Here is an 18,846-nt window from a genome sequence, read left to right on the forward strand (position 1 = left end):
TGACAGGAGCTGATGACATCAAAATCTGAATCTTTATTTGTGATGTCAATAACAGTAAACTTATTGCAATACTTTGTCGTTCCACTAAGCCATTGATCTTATGTTATCTTCCAGTGCATAAGATACATTCTTCACCATCGCAAAAAAAAATCACATGAATTTGTCGAGGAGATTTGTCGCTTGTGGCTTTCCGTAGCGCTACGCTCAGTGGGTGGGGAAGTGCAACGCAAAGGCAAAGAGGTCAAGGGGAGGAGAAAACCACGTGTGATCAGCCCCATGTACAGCTCTGTCCTTCCCTCCTCTGTATACTTGTTTCTGTAAGCTTTGTACCCTTCGCATGTAGCCAGCTAGCCTGAGTTAGCCGGAGAAGCAGGGTTTTTTTTCTCCTTCCATTTCTTCTCCAGACTCACATTATCAAGCAACGCTGCTGGTGGATTTCTGTTTGCCACACTGACTGCCGACCATGGTGAGCAAGACAGATGACATCCCGGCGTCAGTGCCTAACTGTAATCCGGTCGATCTTGCGGATGAAGCAGGCGATGGAGCCCAGGACAGCAAAGAAACCAGCAAGACTCATCTGAAGGAGTCCTGCGGTTGTGGTGAGACTCTGCAGCAGACTGACTATCTGCTGTCATAACACCACAATATAACAACACTGATAACACACACACATAAGTATAGAGTACATGCAGTAACAACAGCAAGCATTGACTGTTATCGGCGTGGTTTATTAAACGTTTGGTTGTCTTGTCTTTATGCATAGCAGCTAATGACCTGAATGAATCCTTTGGGTCTTCTCCAACTTCAGATGGTCCATCTTGAACATGCTAATTAATGCTAACTGTTCATATGTGCTCATCAGCAAACTAGCAACCTTCACAGGGTCGGATCCATGTCTACGTCCACGGGTCATAGCTATTAGCATACAGTGCAACTCTGCAAGTGAACCAGGCTAACCCAAAACAAGTTAGCCGGCAGGCTAACATTAGCCTCCTGCTTGTGTCAGGCTAGTCGGTTAGCTAGCTTAGAAAACAGCCCATGTCTCCGTCGGCGTGTCGCTTCGTTACCTAAAAGACGAACAAACGTACTGACAACTAGTGTTTATTCTGGTAACACGTTAACCGTCTGTATAGCATGCGACTCGTGCACGCACCACAGTGAAGCAGCGCGTGTTGGGCTAACTTGTATTGACGCACATGTTCAGTTACAGCTTGTCACAGGAATGAACTGAAGGTCACCTTCAGTGGAGCTGCACACTCCACATAAACACGGGGGGGGGGGGGTGGTAGACATGGTGTAATTTAATATTATGTGTCCGACGAGCTATGTTAAATACGCGTTGACTCTAGTTCCTTGTTTTTAAATGTGTACTTTAAGAGGTACCCTGTGTGTGGTGATTAGATCGAGTGTTTCTCCTCGACCGGGAAGCGGAAGTTGGTTGTCGTAGAAGAAGTCGTGGTGGTGCATGCACAGTGAGAGAGGGAAGGTTACGCTAATAATACACGAACAGCCGTGTAAGCAGGTGAGTGTGTACTGAAAGATAAAAGCAGGGTAGGCGGCTCGGCAGTGGAGCAGACTGTTGTCTGTAGAGGAAGAACAATGTGGAGACTGTGAAGGTATTGTTACACAACTTCCACAGCACTAAAGAGTCTGCCTGTGCGTGTCACATGTGGGACCTTGACTCGTCTCTGCCGGTGTCGTTTCATTTCAAAACACAGGCGAGAGAGCTTACTGGTGAATGGATGAGTTTGTGCTGCTTTGAGGATGATCTGCTGAGCTAAGTGTGTTTTTAAATTCCTCTGGTTATTTGGCTGGATGATTACTTCTGTGTGTGCTGTCTCCAGTCTTTCAGTCCTTCCACATTGGAACAGTGTGTGTGTGCTCCATTTAATAAGAGCCACATATCTATCTAGCTCCAGCTTCTCCGTTTTGCTGCTTTTCTTTTGTCTTATGTGATAATAATCTTGATGTGTTTTCTCTTGAAGTGTTGGTCGGACAAAAAAAGCAACTTGATCTTTCACTTTAGGAACTTGTCATGGGCATTTTGGTGGTGGCCCAAGTGATTTTAATAAATAAACAGAGAATTGGAATGATCATTAGCTGCAGCCTTACTTATGACCTGCCTTAAAACTGTCTGTGAGAGACAGTGATAGGATTGATGGGCTCAACATGTCTGATGACCAACACTGGACCGTCAGTGCAGAGTTGACATACTAGCAGCACATGGCAGAGCAGACAGACCAGGTGAGGGTCACTGTTGGTGGTTCTCAGGGGCTTAATGATGGTGAAGATCATCTCAGGAATCACTACTCCTCTCCTGGCGAGATGTCTTCCTCACCAGTCCACAGTCAACTCTATTGTATCCATCATATTTAGCAATGGTACTTTTAGCTTCTGACCACTTAAAAGAATCTCTTATCACATGGTGCACATGGGTTTGCATGAAGGAACGCTCTTTTCGTTAATTGCTGGAAAGTATTTAGTGATTCATTTCAATCTCAAACAGACCTTGTATTCAGCCATTGTTGTTGTGAAATCCCATTGCAGATGCATGACTCTGGGACTGTCCACCAGCAGGTTTACTTTGTGGTTACAGACAGACCTTGTGGTGTTGTTGTTCTCAGGGTTGTCTGGCCAGTTAGTGTTGCCGTGACAGCAGCCAGGGTCCTCATGTCAAGGGCCACAGAGTGGATAGATAGCTTGCTAGATTTATTATTTAGTTGTTCCCAGGAGAAGTGCTAACTAAAGAGAAGTATTGCGTCATCTAAAAGAAGTGTGAATGATCACTATGAGTTGGCAGTTTGATTCAGACAAAGGATTAAGCATGGGTCATGGTTAAGAATGGGTCAGTTACAGAGTAAAACTTTACTTACTGTGGTGTTTCATTGTGTTATTTGCCTCTAATCTGTATCTATTTGATTTGTGTCCTTGTTTCATCGATTCTTTATCTTGACCTCATGGCAACTGTCCGACCTCAAGTTTGTGATCAGATTAAATAGTTGTCTCACCACCGTATCTCATTTCAACTGTCTCTCCCCTTACATCTGACATGAGATTTGTCCTGTTAGAGGTTAAGGTTCCTCGTTACCTTCTCTCCTCTTTCCTTTCTTCTTACTGAACTTTCTTCCATTGCTGTGGAGCGAAAGGGGTCAGTTTTGCAACACACAAGGCTGCTGGATTGCCTCATTAATCACAGTCTGAAGTCTGATACTTTGCACTCTTGCCTTTCCGATGTGGGGAATACTGCAAACTAAAAAATGTCAAACTACTTTATTTGATATTCCTCATGAAACACAATCGCCATACTTTGTAGTTTAACTTGAACAAATTGTAGTTCAGTTATTAGGGATAAAGATTATCTCAAAAGTTAGCTGAAATATGGTAATTTAGTATTTGCCTATTAAAGTGGCTTTAATCCATACTTTAATAATGAAGTTGTATCAAATGACTATGAAAGGGGTGTGCTCATAGTGATGAGATTTACAGTGAGTTTCTGGCCTGCAACTTAACTCATTTTGGTTCACCCGCGTTGCTAATAGTGCCGTTTTTGGCTGTTTTCCACGGACAAGCTGTAGAAAGCCGCTGCACGCTTACTCATTCATTACCAAACGACAGACAGACACCGTTAGAGACAACCTGATGAACACAGTGGAGTATTTAGCATCTAAAGAGAATTGACGGTGACCAAAAACAGAGCTAAAAGACTGTATGTATATTAGACTTGCATTCATGAGATGGGCACAAACACAACTCCAAATTAATTTAAATTTTGCGAGGTAACTGCTGGATGTGATAAACTGTTTGCGAACACGTTTGCCATGACACTTATAAGTATGTCAATGTTATTAATATTGCAGGTTTATAAAGGAAAATGACTTTAAGTTCAACCTCTCAGACAAAAATAGTTCAGCTCTGAAAAGAAATGAAGCGCTTCTGCCCCGATACTGAAAATAGAGACCGCTTCACTGAGAGCCCTCCTTCTCAAGCTGTTGTGTTTATTATTCAGAGCGTGGCCGGTCGCCTCTCTCTCCTGTGCTCCCCCCCTCACCCCCCACCAGCTCCTCATTTCAGTGCGTTCAATCCCACCAGGGGTCCTGGTCCAGTTCTGAGGCCCCGCCCCCACCTCTCCCCCTCCCCCGGGCCCCTTCTCTTCAGTAACCCTGACGCTGTTTACCCTTGACAGTGAGCAAGGACACCCTGGCTGACAGCAGTTCAGTGAGACATCCACACACTCTGAGTTAATGTACCAGAAGGCCTCATTTTTATTCTCAACATATATCGAAACACTGTGATTAGTGACACACGATTACGTTGTCTAAATGGATAATACGGATATATAAACAATATTTTTGCTCTAAAGTTCTTAATTAAATGAGAAAATACTCATTTCATTTGTCAAGAATATAATCAGCACAACAGAATGCAAAACATTGTGGTAATTTCATATAGTGTATTTATTTATTATTGCATTACCAGAAAACAAGATGATGTGTAATTGTCATTCTCTGAGATTGAATGTCCACAAAAGAATGAGGGCAGCTGTTGTAGCTGACTTGCAGGTCTTGGATTTGTCACAATCCGCCATGCAAGTGGCAAGTAATTCCCTCCAGTGAATGTTGAGACCTTTTTGTTTCGAATCCCTCAAGACTCTTTGGCTAAACTCCATTCAGTGTTGCGAAAGTGTTGATTTCAGCCGAATAGAGCGCCTGGTTACTTATTGTCCGATGTTTTTGATACAATCATTAGTTATCTTTGTGTTTCAGTTTTAACTTTTTTTAGAGGAGTTACTCTTTTGTACGGATGAAGTTTGTACGGTTGATGATTGAAAGTGAAGTGATTCTCGATCTCATTGCGCTTATTCTGCAGTTTGTGTGTATTTAACTTGTATTTGAATTAAATGTAGATACACCACAGTATTAGACTGCTGTACCTGAGCTCTATCATCTCGGTTCACCCATTCATTAATATTTAATAAGGTTATCTATAAGGTCATCGGGCCTCTACATGCTTTTGTTGTATGTAGGGTGGCTTACATTGCACAACAATGTTGATTATTAGATTATTAACTAATGGCAGCTGTAGATTTGTAGAGAACAGCTGTTCGTCCTCTCTGCCTATATTGTGTTGTTCTAGAGTCATGCATGTGGTTTGAATGCTTTTAACCGCATCTTGGGTCAAAGTTGTCCAGTTTAACGCCATCACAAGATGTTACCTTCACTGACGAACCCTTTGTGTTTTTTCCATTGCAGGGCACAGTGCAGATACAGCCATGGTGAATGGGGATGGGGCTCATGAGCACACAGAGGAGGACGATTCGAAGCAGGATGGGAACAGTGAGACGGACGGAGGAGACGAGTCTAATGAACAGGAAGTGATAGTGATCCAGGACACAGGCTTCACCGTCAAGATCCAGGCGCCTGGAACGGAGCCGTTTGATCTGCAGGTAAGGATTCGCTCTCGACAAGCAAGCATTTATTAGTCCAGGTGTTCAGACAGACAAAAGCCCTTCTCATTAAAACCCTATAAAATACTTGGAGACCTAAACTGTCTACTTCTGCAATTTACCTGCCGATTGTCACGACAGAGAAGGAAATAATTACTGCTGTGATGACCTCTCGGAGTTGTAAAATCCTCTCTCATAATATAAAACTCATGGATCTAGTCCTCAAGCCGGACTTCCTTGATCATATCCGGTACTGGTTCAGGGCTGTGTTTGGCCTGAACACTGCAGTGTGCAAGCAATGTTGTCCCTCAAACTAGAAACTAAAGACTATTCATCTGAATCAAAGCAGGTTGTATAGCTCAAGCTGCAAATGTACTTATCTTCATCTCCCTCTCCTCCATCAGGTCTCTCCCCAGGAAATGGTACAGGAGATCCATCAGGTGTTGATGGACCGGGAGGACACCTGCCACCGCACCTGCTTCTCCCTGCAGCTGGACGGCAACGTGCTGGACAACTTCGCTGAGCTTAAGTCCATTGAGGGCCTGCAGGAGGGCTCGCTGCTCAAAGTGGTGGAAGGTCAGAGGCTTTTATTTCGCACCTGTGTGTTTGTCTCACTCTTGTGGTGCAAAGAGGAAAAATAAACGCTCACTTCATAGCTTGGAAAGGTCGTCACAGAACATGTTTTAGCCAGGTATGTGGAGCAATTTTTGTTGAAGAGACCGCAATCAAAGTTATTGTCCTCACTGGAAAGAACAAAGAATTTATGAATGAAAATAAACATTATGGATTTGATGGTTTACCCTCCAGCCACAGCTTGGCACAATATATTTCTTGCTGAAGCTATACTGATATGCATCTGCTGGCAAAAGACAAAACAGAATTGAGTTGTAGTTTATGACAAGTGACTCACTTCCTGCTATTGTACCCTTTGGGATTCTTTTGTCTCTCTTCTCTCCAGAACCGTACACAGTGCGCGAGGCTCGCATCCATGTGCGTCACATCAGAGACCTGCTGAAAAGTCTGGACCCCTCAGACGCCTACAACGGAGTGGACTGCAACTCCCTCTCCTTCCTCAGCATCTTCACTGACGGAGACCTCGGAGGTATGACATAGATGAACGGCCCGAGTCCTGCACAGCCAATTTCAAGCATGCATTTGAATGTACGGTGTCCTGCGTGAATAGCAACATGCAGGTGGACTCCAGGCATTAATTTAGCTTGTTTTTAATGTAACTGCAGATAGTGGTAAGCGGAAGAAAAAGGGCAACGAGCTGGAGCAGATTGACTGCACCCCCCCAGAGCACATCCTGCCCGGCAGCAAAGACCGCCCCCTGGTTCCCCTCCAGCCACAGAACAAGGAATGGAAAGTGAGCAGCACTGCTGAATTGGACTGATTTTGAGAATTTATGTCTTTATTCTTGCAGACTGTTTTATAGGGAAAGTCTCAGTAGTTGATTGAAACTGTATTTACAAATAATTTCCTTTGGCTAATGGTTTTAATAACCTCCAACAGCCTATGCAGTGCCTGAAGGTCCTGACCATGAGCGGCTGGAACCCTCCACCTGGGAACAGGAAGATGCACGGCGACCTCATGTACCTGTGCATGGTGACTGTGGAGGAGCGCCATGTCAGCGTCACTGCCTCTACACGCGGCTTCTACCTCAACCAGTCAGTCAACATTTCAACCTCGTATGTTGTTACAGCTCCATGCTTTCACTGCAATGGACTCTACCTTTTCAAGCTCCATAATCTCCTCCCACAAAGTTTATACACATAGCATTTGGCAGTCACTTGGCATTAAGAGTTTCAGGATCCTAGTTTTGGATGCGAGCAAGGACTTAACAGTTGGACAATTGGATTACTTTGGGAAGTAGAATTGGGAGGCCATAGTTTGGTGAAGGGTTATTTTTCAGTTTCTACCAACAGCCATTTTAATTAAGTTCCTCTTGTGTTTTGAAGTTTCAGGAAAACAACTTCCCGTTCAGGCTTGCTTAGTTGTAAACATTTCCTCTCCAGTTAGTAGATTTGTAAAAAAAATTAAAAGCCACTATAACACGCCGTAACAATGTTGTTAATAATAATAATAATAATAATAATAATGGCAATGTGTGTTCCAGATCTACTACTTACACCTTCAACCCTAAGCCAGCCAACCCCAGCTTCCTGAGCCATTCTCTGGTGGAGCTATTGAGCCAGATCAGCCCTGCCTTCAAGAAGAACTTCACTGCCCTGCAAAAGAAAAGGTATGAATATCTCTTTCTCTTTAGCTTCCCAACATGTTTTCTGCTTTCTCTCCTCACTGTGGTGCTATACAAAAGCTCCTCTTTACTTTTCAGACATTTCTCTTTGTAGTGCTTCTTTTCTGCAATCATTATAAGTTCATTCATTCATTTACTTTATTCAACCAGATGAAAACAGTCTTTTACCATCAAGACCTGGCCAGGAGGTCAAAGTCTTAAAAACACAATAAGCAAACTAAACGAGACAAAATAATTACGGTCTTTCATTTGGTTGAAATGTTGGTGATATAGGAACTCGCAAATTTTGGATAAACTGCCTGAGATGTACGAAGAGAGAGACCTCATATGTGATGCCTCTTGTTGTTTTACCTCGTTTTTGCTGCAGGGTCCAGAGACACCCGTTTGAGAGGATAGCCACACCGTTCCAGGTGTACAGCTGGACAGCTCCGCAAGTAGACCACGCCATGGACTGTGTGCGAGCCGAGGATGCCTACACCTCCCGCTTGGGTTATGAGGAGCATATACCTGGACAGGTAGGCACAGCTGAACCCAGCAGCAGACAAATAACGCTAAGTCGTTCCAGTGTTGATGGTTTTTTTTTGTGCTGATTTGTCTTCAGACCAGAGATTGGAACGAGGAGCTGCAGACTACCAGAGAGCTTCCCCGGAAGAACCTGCCTGAACGCTTGCTGAGGGAGCGGGCCATATTCAAGGTACATGACACAGAATCATCCAAACTGCTGGCTCACTCTGTTAATGGGCAATCTGATGTGTAAATGTGTCGCTTTTGAATGTGTAACGGCTTTGTCTTCTTTTAAATCACCAATGCCTCCATTTTGTTTTTTGTTCTCCTGCAGGTCCATAGTGACTTTGCAGCAGCTGCCACTCGAGGCGCCATGGCGGTCATCGATGGGAACGTAATGGCCATCAACCCCGGCGAGGAAACTCGCATGCAGATGTTCATCTGGAACAACATCTTCTTCAGCTTGGGCTTCGATGTACGGGATCACTACCGGGAGCTGGGTGGAGATGCCGCCGCCCACGTCGCGCCCACCAATGACTTGAATGGTGTACGGGCTTACGGGGCCGTGGACGTGGAGGGTCTTTACACTCTGGGCACGGTGGTGGTGGACTACAGAGGCTACCGTGTCACCGCCCAGTCCATCATCCCCGGTATCCTGGAGCGCGAGCAGGAGCAGAGCGTCATCTACGGCTCCATTGACTTCGGAAAGACGGTTGTGTCTCACAGCAAATACCTGGAGCTTCTGGAGAAGACCAGCAGACCACTCAAGGTCAGTAACACGACTATTGCCTTTACTTAAGAAGTGCTAAATGTGTATAATCACAGTACAGTCTGGTCATATTTTATCTTATCATCAATGAATCTAATGAAAATACCAAAAACAATAATGAACTGATCCTACTAATAATTGTTTTCTGTGAAGCTAAAGCCTGATATATCCTCTGTGTCTTCCGTTCATATCCAAAAACAGCTGCTATATAAAAAGGGAATAAATAAAGAGCAACAAACAGGCTAGGCAAAGGGAAAGATTCCGAGAGAATATAAAGAATATCGGCAGCCTTATTTTTACAAAGGCCTGTATTTCTGATCATATTGAGCCTCACAAACCACAAAAAGACATTGTGTATTCACATCTTTTGTCTGGGTATAAACTTTAGGTCCAGAGGCACAACGTGCTGAACGAGAAAAGTGAGTCCGTGGAGCTGTGCTCTTCTGTCGAGTGTAAGGGCATCATCGGAAATGATGGCAGACACTATATCCTGGACCTTCTTCGTACCTTCCCTCCTGACCTCAACTTCCTGCCTGTGGACGGAGAGGAGCTGTCTCCAGAGAGTCGACGCCAAGGCTTCCCCCGCCAGCACCGCCACCACCTGGCTTGTCTACGCCAAGAGCTCATCGAGGCCTTTGTTGAGCACAGGTAGGTGTCAGCGTCACCACATCCCCACCATCAGGAGAGCTTCTACGTTCGTTTGACCATTTGATTCTGTCCCTCCGCAGATATCTTCTCTTCATGAAGATGGCGGCATTACAGCTCATGCAACAGAAAGCAAACAAGGACGCTAAGGCTGACATACCCGCCATCACAGAAACCGCTGAAGCACCCTCAGAAAACAGTGCTGACACAACCCAGACACAGACCACTGCATCAGATTCCCCCACTGCAACGGAGGCCCCCACAGACAGCACAAGCCAGACAGAGAGCAACACCTCTGCTGCCTCACAGGCAGCGACTGCCGGTGAAGAAAACTCCTCACGGCCCGCCACCAACGGGCTTGTAGAAGCCGCGGCCATCCTAAATGGGGAATGCAAGAGCCCACTGGAGGGTAAGGAGTTTGAGGAAAGTATTCCAGGATTAGCTCAGGCCAAAGAGCTGGCAGAGACCTTAGTTGCCGAAGATGGATCTTGTATTGGTACGTCCAAAAAATCCCCCAAAACTTAAGGCCAGGACAACGCAGTGAGAGCTACTCTGGTGGAAGAACTGTTAACAGAGAAGTAGCATTTAACAAAAAAATATATATTTTAGAGAACGTGTGTGCCCATGACATTAGAGCATCAGAGTATCAGGTAGAGCATTAAAGTTTCAAGTACTGCGCTGTAGTGTCTTCTTTCCACCAGGCTAGCTGTCCCTGCTCCGCCCTCAGCCTGTAATGGGGAAGCGTGTTGTCCCCCAATCAGCCCGTCTCTAACTGTCCCAGCCTGTGACGCCGTTGCTGTGTGAATTGACCCAATAAACTGAATCATTAGTTGCGGTGTTCATTAATTATTTTTTTGGGAATGCATAAATAATCAATGGCGTTAATTTATTTGTGTGCTGCTCAATTGATCCTAAACCCCAGTAATCTGAGTGAACTAATCCGTTGTGTTTGTAGTCGTTAATCGTTTTTACAAAAGGTGGTGGGTTCTCTACTAAGGCCATGTCCACAGTAAGTTTACCAAACGACTGTCATGCTCTAAATAAACTGAATAACAAGATCAATGATACATTTTACTGATGGAAAATAGCTTTTTGACTAACTACAGTCACTAACCAGGTGATCACACACAGACTTTGAGGTGACAGAAGTTTGGTGTATTTACATTATTGAACCAAACCACAGCATCTGTGCAGCCCTCTCTGTTTTCCACTTTGAAACTCAGCTCGGTTATCGTTGTGGCTTAATGTGGACATGGTTTCAACTATCCCTTTGCCATACTGTGTCTGTCGCCATTACTTTAACACGTTTTGTATCATTTCTTTTGTCTTTGACCTTAATCACAAACAGATCCCAAAAGCCGCGAGGTTGTCCTCAATGCCTGCAAGGCAGTTGGCTCCATCAGCAACACGTCTTTTGACATTCGCTTCAACCCTGACATCTTCTCCCCAGGTAAGCACAACAAGAATGAGTAATCATACGTGGTCTGTGGAAAAAGCCTGATGGTAGCTTTACAGCGAATGATGTGGAAATGGGTTACGTAGCCATAAAAGAAAAGGCAGTCAAGAATCAAAAGTAATCTATTTCATCGACGCCATTACATTACTTTGGTAAAGATTTTAGGGCAGTTTTGGAATATGTCAAATATTCAAAATACAAGACAAAGATTGGTTCAGGACAAACCAGTTGGAGACAAAAACAAAAAAAATCAGGTGATGAGTGCTCAGCTCAAAATGTTAATGACCAATGTAAGGTGATAAGCTAAGAGCTAGTTCCCATCTATATTATATGTCTGTAATACTTAATGTAACACTAATTTACCTTTTAGAAAATAATGCATGTGTTTTTGAATTAGGAGTACGTTTCCCAGATGACAGCACAGATGATGTCCAGAAGCAGAAGCAGCTTCTCAAAGATGCTGCTGCCTTCCTGTTGTCCTGTCAGATCCCATCACTGGTCAGTGGCACAGACAACCCGGTAAAACAGTGGTTGAATTGTTTAGGTTGTTTATGAGACTTTAAAAGCCTGTGTGTTTTCATGATTAGGTTAAAGACTGTTTGGACCACAGCGCTCTGCCCATGGATGGAGCCACTCTGACTGAGGCCTTGCGACAGAGAGGCATCAATATTCGCTACCTGGGCACTGTTCTGGAGTTTGTGGACAAGACCCCGGCCAAAGCCCAGCTGGAGCACTTCTATGTGAGTCTGAACCCCTGAATCCAACCACCACTGTCGCACAATTTTTGTCTTTGTGGTCATTCTAATATTTCTGTTTTCCATACCTTTTTTTTAGAGAATAGGAATCAGTGAGCTAATCACCAGATGTGCAAAACACATCTTCAAGACATACCTTCAGGTTGGTAGCATCTGACATACAATAATCAGCCTCTTCAAACGACAAACCCACAAACATATGTTGACGTTTTTCCTCACCGTGTAGGGTGTGGAGTTGTCTGCTCTTTCTGCCGCTGTAAGCCATTTCCTGAACTGCTTCCTGAGCTCCTTCCCTGACGCTGTCGCCCACCTGCCTCCCGACGAGCTGGTTTCTCGCCGTAAAAGCCGCAAGCGTCGCAACAGGGTCCCCGGCGGTGGTGACAACACGGCATGGGCCAGCCTGACGCCCAATGAGCTGTGGAAGAACATTGCCTCTGAGGCCCAGAGCTACTATCACTTCACCATACAGTGGTGAGGGCCCCCCCCTCTGCTAATTTGAAACGGATGTTAAAGCTCTCTTGTCACACTTAAGCATTTCCATTTGTTTGTGGTTATTGGTGACAAATTAAATCTTTTCTAACACAGTGAGAGTGTGGACCAGGTGGTGGAGAAATACGGCTTCCAGAAAACCACTCTGCTCAGAGAGATTTCAGTCAAAACTGGCATCCAGGTAACACTCATTTAGTCAATACTGACCCCTGATGGCACTTTGCCAAATGGTCTTCATTAAATGTTTTTTTCTTTTGATTTGCCTTCTAGATTCTGATAAAGGAGTATAACTTTGACAGCCGCCACAAGCCTGCCTTCACAGAGGAGGACATCCTGAATATTTTCCCTGTTGTGAAGCATGTGAACCCCAAAGCCTCGGATGCATTCCACTTCTTCCAGAGTGGACAGGCCAAAGTGCAGCAAGGTGTGACATGTTTAGATTGAATCATGCATAAACCTTGACAGAATGAATGGTTTGTAAAAATCTTATCTTTCAGAACTCATGACTAAATGTATCTCACTAGCTTTTCTTTACTTTTCCAGGTTTTCTGAAGGAGGGCAGTGAGCTGATCAATGAGGCTCTTAACCTCTTTAACAATGTGTACGGAGCCATGCATGTAGAGATCTGTGCATGCCTTCGCCTGCTGGCACGCCTTAATTATATCATGGGAGACCACGCTGAGGTAGGCAGACATATGGTGACACCTGGCTCTTTGTGTGTCCTATTGTGTGACTGTCTTTTTATTTAATTTTTTCCATATTTAAAGTTTTCTAATGATGCTTTAAATGTCTTGTCCTATTTTATGATGTCATCAACCTAAAAATGTTTTAAAAATAGTTTTATTGTGGCAATTAATGGTGTTGTTAGATTGCTGCTAGACCTCCCGTTAATATAAGTGCGAGCCTTCTTTTTGTTCCTTGTAGAGCAGTGACCAAGGTTTTGGAAAAACTAAATGCCGACAAATATGAATTGAAGCAGAATATTTTGTTAGACAAAAACATGTTGAGAATGATTAACATACTTTTTCTTTTCTTTTCTTTTTTCTTTACAAGTTTTGACTTTTGGACATGATGAGGCTCTCAAATTATTAGAAATGTTTGGATACCACGAGTTGGAAACAATCCCAAGCAGTAGTGTGGCACGGGTCAGGTTTTTTTAATACCATTACAGCAGCCTATCTGCGCTGCACAAATCCACAGAATAAACCACCTTTGCGGAAATACTGGGTTCAAACAATGAACAGAAATGCGGGGAAAAAAAAGCAGTATTCGAATTTAGATTTAGAAATCAAATGTCAACGTTATGAATGAAGCCCTACCTAAATAACAGTTGTGTATTCACCCACAGGCACTCAGCAACCAGCAAAAGGCTGTTCTGATGAGTGAAAGAGTCCTCGGCATCGAGCACCCCAACACAATTCAAGAATATGTAAGTTATCGCACCAAATGCAGGTGGTATTTAGTTCTTGCTAAATCTCATTCATATCCCTCTGACCTATAATTGTTGTTTCCCGTTTGTTCCCAGATGCACTTGGCTCTGTACTGCTTTGCCAACGGCCAGCTGTCGACCGCCCTGAAGCTGCTGTATCGCGCCCGTTACCTCATGTTGTTGGTTTCTGGGGAGGACCACCCAGAGATGGCACTGCTAGACGTGAGTGCAGTCTTTATTTGAGATTTATATAAGCTACGAACTGCTTCTATAGTATGCATCGATGCTGAGTAAGTCTTTGGTTAAAATCCATCCTACAGCAGGCAAAAGACGTAACACTAATACTGTTGCCCTTGCTCTTGGCTCTCGTTCCACAGAGTAACATTGGGCTGGTGCTACATGGAGTGATGGAGTACGATCTATCGCTGAGATTCCTGGAGAATGCCTTGACTATCAACACAAAGTACCATGGACCCCGGTCCCTTAAAGTGGCCCTCAGGTGGGGAAGGATTGATCATCCATATCCATATGGTAGTTATGATACTGGCTGACATGATGATTTACATTATGCACGGCTTGTTTGTTTCTCAGTCATCATTTGGTTGCGAGGGTTTACGAGAGCAAGGCCGAGTTCCGCTCAGCGCTGCAGCACGAGAAGGAGGGTTACACCATTTACAAGAACCAGGTGGGCCCCACACGACTCCACGCTTACGGGAACTGACACGTGTTTCTTGGTCAGATATGATGAAATGATATCTTAAATATTCCTCCTTACTTTTCTCAGATGGGCGAGGCACATGAGAAGACCAAGGAGAGCTCAGAGTTCCTGAAGTATCTCACCCAGCAGGCCGTAGCTCTGCAGAGAACCATGAATGAGATCTACAAGAACGGCTCCAACGCCAGCATCACGCCCCTCAAGGTGACCGCTCTGATTCAGGATTTGTTTTTGTGCTTCCGTCTGTTTCAGCTCCACCATTTGGCAGTGATGCTATGTTTTTTTTTTAATTTGATTTCCTCTTTTTTTCAAGTTCACTGCTCCCAGCATGGCCAGTGTGCTGGAGCAGCTCAACATTATCAATGGCATCATCTTTATACCGCTCAGGTGCGTATTGCTCTTGACCCCTGCAGGGAGGTAATATTTTAACACAACAGATTTCTGCCATTATAAACAAAATACTGCAGCTGTATTGGATTGGATTTTATTACCTTGTTTTAAGAAGCTATCCCTGAAAATCGCTTTACAGACAAATTCAGCTCATAATGATGACTCTGTGTAAAATGACTTTAGGATTAGGACATTGTAACAGATTGGAGACACAAGTGACAAACGCTAGGAGTGAGGAGATAAATAAAAGAACAAAAATTACAAATGGTCCAGCAGAAATTTCAAATTTGGTTTTGTATTGCATTACAGCCAAAAGGATCTGGAGAACCTGAAGGCGGAGGTTCAGAGGCGGCAGCAGCTGCAGGAGCTGGGAAAGAGCGAGGAGCCCACTGAGGACAGGCCACTGGAACTAGAGGACAAAATTCCCATTGATTAATGTATACAAGCCCACAACACAGCTACTTTCTGCTATGGGGGCAGGGAGAGGCCGTGACGCAACAGCCACGTCACTGAGCCTGTGGACCCAAGAGCCGAGCGGTCTAAATCAGCATTGAGATAAACAGGGAGGGATGGGTCAGCGCAGTCCAGACAACAAACGGCATCATGTGTAGGACAAAAGGATACAGAGCGGGAGTTTCCTACGCGGTAGGGAGGGAGGTAGGAGAAAGTACAAACGTAGAATCGATGTAACGTGCAATCTGAAAAAATCCCCGGCCCAAGAACCTGGTGATTTGAAGTCACTCAAGGTGTTAGCTTCCAAGAAATATGATTGCACATGAAAGAATGGTTGCAGCCGGAGGAGTGAGACCAAGGATGACCATGACATTGTATACCAGAGCCTTATCCATTGCATCATATTCCCCCAAAATAATGCTTCTTCTCAGCTCAAACCTCCCACAGCACTGTTAGCTCAGGACCATATTTTTGCCCCACCATTCCTAAAGGGCCTCAAAGACCCTGGGCATGTAGCCCCCCCCCCCCCCCCCCCCTCCAACGGTGCTCTGAATGATAAAGCACCTACCCTGTCCTAGAACTCAGGGGTACTTTCTACTGTGCACTAAGACCAGAATACAGTCACTAAATTTAAGGTTTCCCAAGTGGAGCTTTAGAATGTAAACTCCCTTCTTAGTGGCTTCTTTGAGCCACTCTGCAGCAGACACCCATTACTCTTGCACTCTTGGTTCATTAATTTAATCGTTCTATCCTTTGTATTTACGACATCCGGTGGGTGCCTGCTGTGTCCTACGGTTCCTGTTTCTCCAAGCAAGCCAAACAATTCAGTGACACGTTAGCAAGCGTTCGACAGGTTTGATTTAATTTGCTGGAATTCTTTATTTTTTTCTTTAATAAGTAAAATGGAGTTTGTAAAAGTGCACAGGAGAAGTATGAAAGTGTTTTAGGCCTGTTTATCATCAATTAATTTAAGCCATGTCTGTTTTATAGAAAATGTATAGAAGTGGGGAAAAAAAGATGTATAAATCTCTATGGAATTTAGACAAGTAATTGATTGATGTTTATCGAAAACGCAGATTTGAAACGTCCACCTTTTAAGCAGTAAAGTTATCTATCTATATACTAGCTGTGTTCAATCTTCTATTTTTACACATTGAAAGAATATGTGCATGTATGTTTGTGTGACGGTGTGTGTGTGTCTTTGTGTAGTCCAACAGAAAATCTATTGGCCAGGGCTGTTGCTGCTTTTGCTGCTGCATAGTTTGAATAGAGGCTAAGCGAACATTGGCTTTCCAAATGTTTTATTTTTCTACGCATTGTAAACCTGTTGGATGGGTGATGCCTCTTTTCTTAACACATTCATGGCCACCGATGTTGTAAATCTGTTTATGTATGAATTGGTACTGAAATGAACCTCTTCATCACTGGACAAGTGCTCAGCATTGGCAGTAGTGACTGATTTGTTTTTTTTTTTGTTTTCCCATTATTGGGTTTAGCTTTTCATGTGTAACGAAGAGATAAGAAAAAAAAAAATAGCCAGCGGTGTCTGTTCATTGGGCAGTATTTTAGTGCACCTTCTCATGCTGTTTGGATGTGACGACGACCACAGCACCACCAAAAGTGGACGAAAGAAGCGCTGCTTCAATGTGATGTACCAAAAAGAGGCTGATAAGGTTTGTTTGCGCTTGTATACATTGCAATGTATCCCTCCCATGGCAATGTGTTACTTAATTGTTGCCGTGTCTAAATGTATGTGATTAAAGCAATAGAGAGATGGTGCTGGAACTTTTACTTTGCACAAATTGTGTAAGATTGACTACTCACTGTACCGGCTGCATCACCTGAAAATAAGGGAGCTGTATCAAAACAAAACAAAGGGCAAGCTCTTTAGACTGGGTGAGTTATTTTTATTAGTGATTTTTTTCCCCTGATTGTGCTCCTTAAATATTTCTTGACATCAATAGCACAGAGTTGTGTGTGTTGTGCCTATTATTTATGCTTCTGAATGGTACCTAGGATATCAGTTAATAACTTTATGTTTCTGGTTTTCTTAAAATATTGTTTTTTTTAGTTTCCTTATTGACTGAGTTTTTTTTGTTGTTTTTTTTCATCCTGCTACCCAAGTATAAGTCAACAATACCAACATTGTCCACAAGGTGGCGCACTAACATCAGTCTCGAGAAGGACGTGTATTGACATGTATTGTCTGCAAATATGCACATGCTTCAGTTGACTATGACAAAATGAGGGAATCTTTTACATTTTCCCCTCCAGATTATTAGGAATACAGCCCAAAATGACTGCTTCCTGCTAAGCATTTTCTGAACCCGTTAGTCCCTCCAGCTGGAAGTTCATTGTTTCCATTTTAAATGTTAAAAATATAGAAGAAACTGACTGAGAATGATCAAACTCTTTATCTGCAGAGATACTGTTTCTCTTTTAACACAGTGCTTTAGATTAGTAGGCGGCACTAATGTCACTCCACTAAAGTTCAGTGTTAATATTTCTGTTTTGGATCGAGTAGCTGTTTTATGTTTGAGATGTTATTTCATGTTATTAAGCCATAAGCATCAGAACTGGAAAAAAACAAGATCTATAGTGGAATAATAAATTAAGTGTATTCTTTAACACATCATTTGTATACACCAATACCATTTGCAGTTACTTTACAATCTGAATGTCTGAAAAAACAAGTGTGAAATATGTATATTAACCAAAGTTACAGACAGACAATAACTATTGCTTTAACTTAAATATATGAATATCCTGTACAAAATAACTATTAAAGGTCTGGGTGGGGGGAGGGAGTAATGTCTCCCTCAAAATGTTCTGCACTTTGCTGCCCAGTGTTGCATTTGTTGTCTGAAATGATTGTTTGAAAGTTTTGCGCTTTCTTAGCTGATAAAATCTCTTCTGGTCAAAGGCTTCGTAGGCCGAGTGGTTGACTCCACTTCCTCTGATGATGTGTGGTGTTTGTGTGTTGTTCTTTACAAAATAATCATATTTTGGTTTGAGTATGCTTTTATATTAAAATGAATACAATAAAACTAGTAAAAGTGTTGTTTGGGATTCTGATAACTCATCAAGTAACGAGATATTTTTCTAGTAATACCATTGTTAACTTGTAATTATAAGTAGAATGGGTCATGTCAGTGTATAGTTTTGTATTATTACTGATGCATTACCGTATAAGCAGTATGATTTTCTTGTTTTTGCTGGCTAAGACGAAGATGTTTAGCAGCCTCCTACTATAAACTGTCAGTTATTATAGATTAGTTTAATCGATATTGTATAGGCTGATGACATGTTTTATATGTAAATTACTAATTTGCAAAGTGGCTATAACTCATAAATGCAGTGGAGTATAAAGTGCAATATTTCTTATGTTATGTAGTGGCGTGGAAGTAGCAAGTACTATAAAATACAAATACCTGAAAAGTACAGTACAGTACTATTCCTAGTTACATTCAACATAGTGCATGTATATTAGATTTAATAAAAGCAAGTATCTTAATGACTCATACAACGCTTCAATTATTCG

At 43.1% G+C, this 18,846-nt stretch overlaps 1 protein-coding gene across 4 annotated transcripts; it reads left to right on the plus strand.

Annotated features, from left to right (window-relative positions):
* Positions 1-272: 272 nt before the first annotated feature.
* On the plus strand, positions 273-18,364 carry cluha (clustered mitochondria (cluA/CLU1) homolog a). Of its 4 annotated transcripts, none has more exons than XM_068710347.1 (27): positions 273-599; positions 5,250-5,443; positions 5,848-6,019; positions 6,402-6,545; positions 6,682-6,809; positions 6,956-7,131; positions 7,560-7,685; positions 8,068-8,215; positions 8,302-8,394; positions 8,539-8,973; positions 9,362-9,621; positions 9,702-10,114; positions 10,967-11,068; positions 11,472-11,572; positions 11,662-11,814; positions 11,909-11,971; positions 12,056-12,300; positions 12,415-12,499; positions 12,589-12,742; positions 12,862-13,001; positions 13,667-13,747; positions 13,844-13,969; positions 14,125-14,246; positions 14,339-14,432; positions 14,532-14,666; positions 14,776-14,849; positions 15,162-18,364. In XM_068710347.1, exons 1-27 carry the CDS (start codon positions 464-466, stop codon positions 15,286-15,288), a joined length of 4,227 nt encoding a protein of 1,408 aa, XP_068566448.1. In that variant the 5' UTR covers positions 273-463; the 3' UTR covers positions 15,289-18,364. The 4 variants fall into 4 exon arrangements, with proteins under 4 accessions (XP_068566448.1, XP_068566450.1, XP_068566449.1 ...); XM_068710349.1 differs by having other exon boundaries at positions 9,702-10,027; XM_068710348.1 differs by having other exon boundaries at positions 6,956-7,110.
* The last annotated feature ends 482 nt before the right edge of the window (positions 18,365-18,846 follow it).

This window comes from Cebidichthys violaceus, unplaced genomic scaffold (assembly GCF_023349555.1).
Source record: "Cebidichthys violaceus isolate CVI_PGR_0920_01 unplaced genomic scaffold, fCebVio1.0.p SCAF_1, whole genome shotgun sequence".
Taxonomy (NCBI): domain Eukaryota; kingdom Metazoa; phylum Chordata; class Actinopteri; order Perciformes; family Stichaeidae; genus Cebidichthys; species Cebidichthys violaceus.

Coding starts and splice junctions, on each gene's coding strand:
- cluha (XM_068710347.1), top strand. CDS start 464: ATGGTGAGCAAGACAGATGACATCCCGGCGTCAGTGCCTAACTGTAAT. Junction 10,115..10,966: donor CGAAGATGGATCTTGTATTG/GTACGTCCAAAA, acceptor AATCACAAACAG/ATCCCAAAAGCCGCGAGGTT. Junction 13,002..13,666: donor TCATGGGAGACCACGCTGAG/GTAGGCAGACAT, acceptor ATTCACCCACAG/GCACTCAGCAACCAGCAAAA.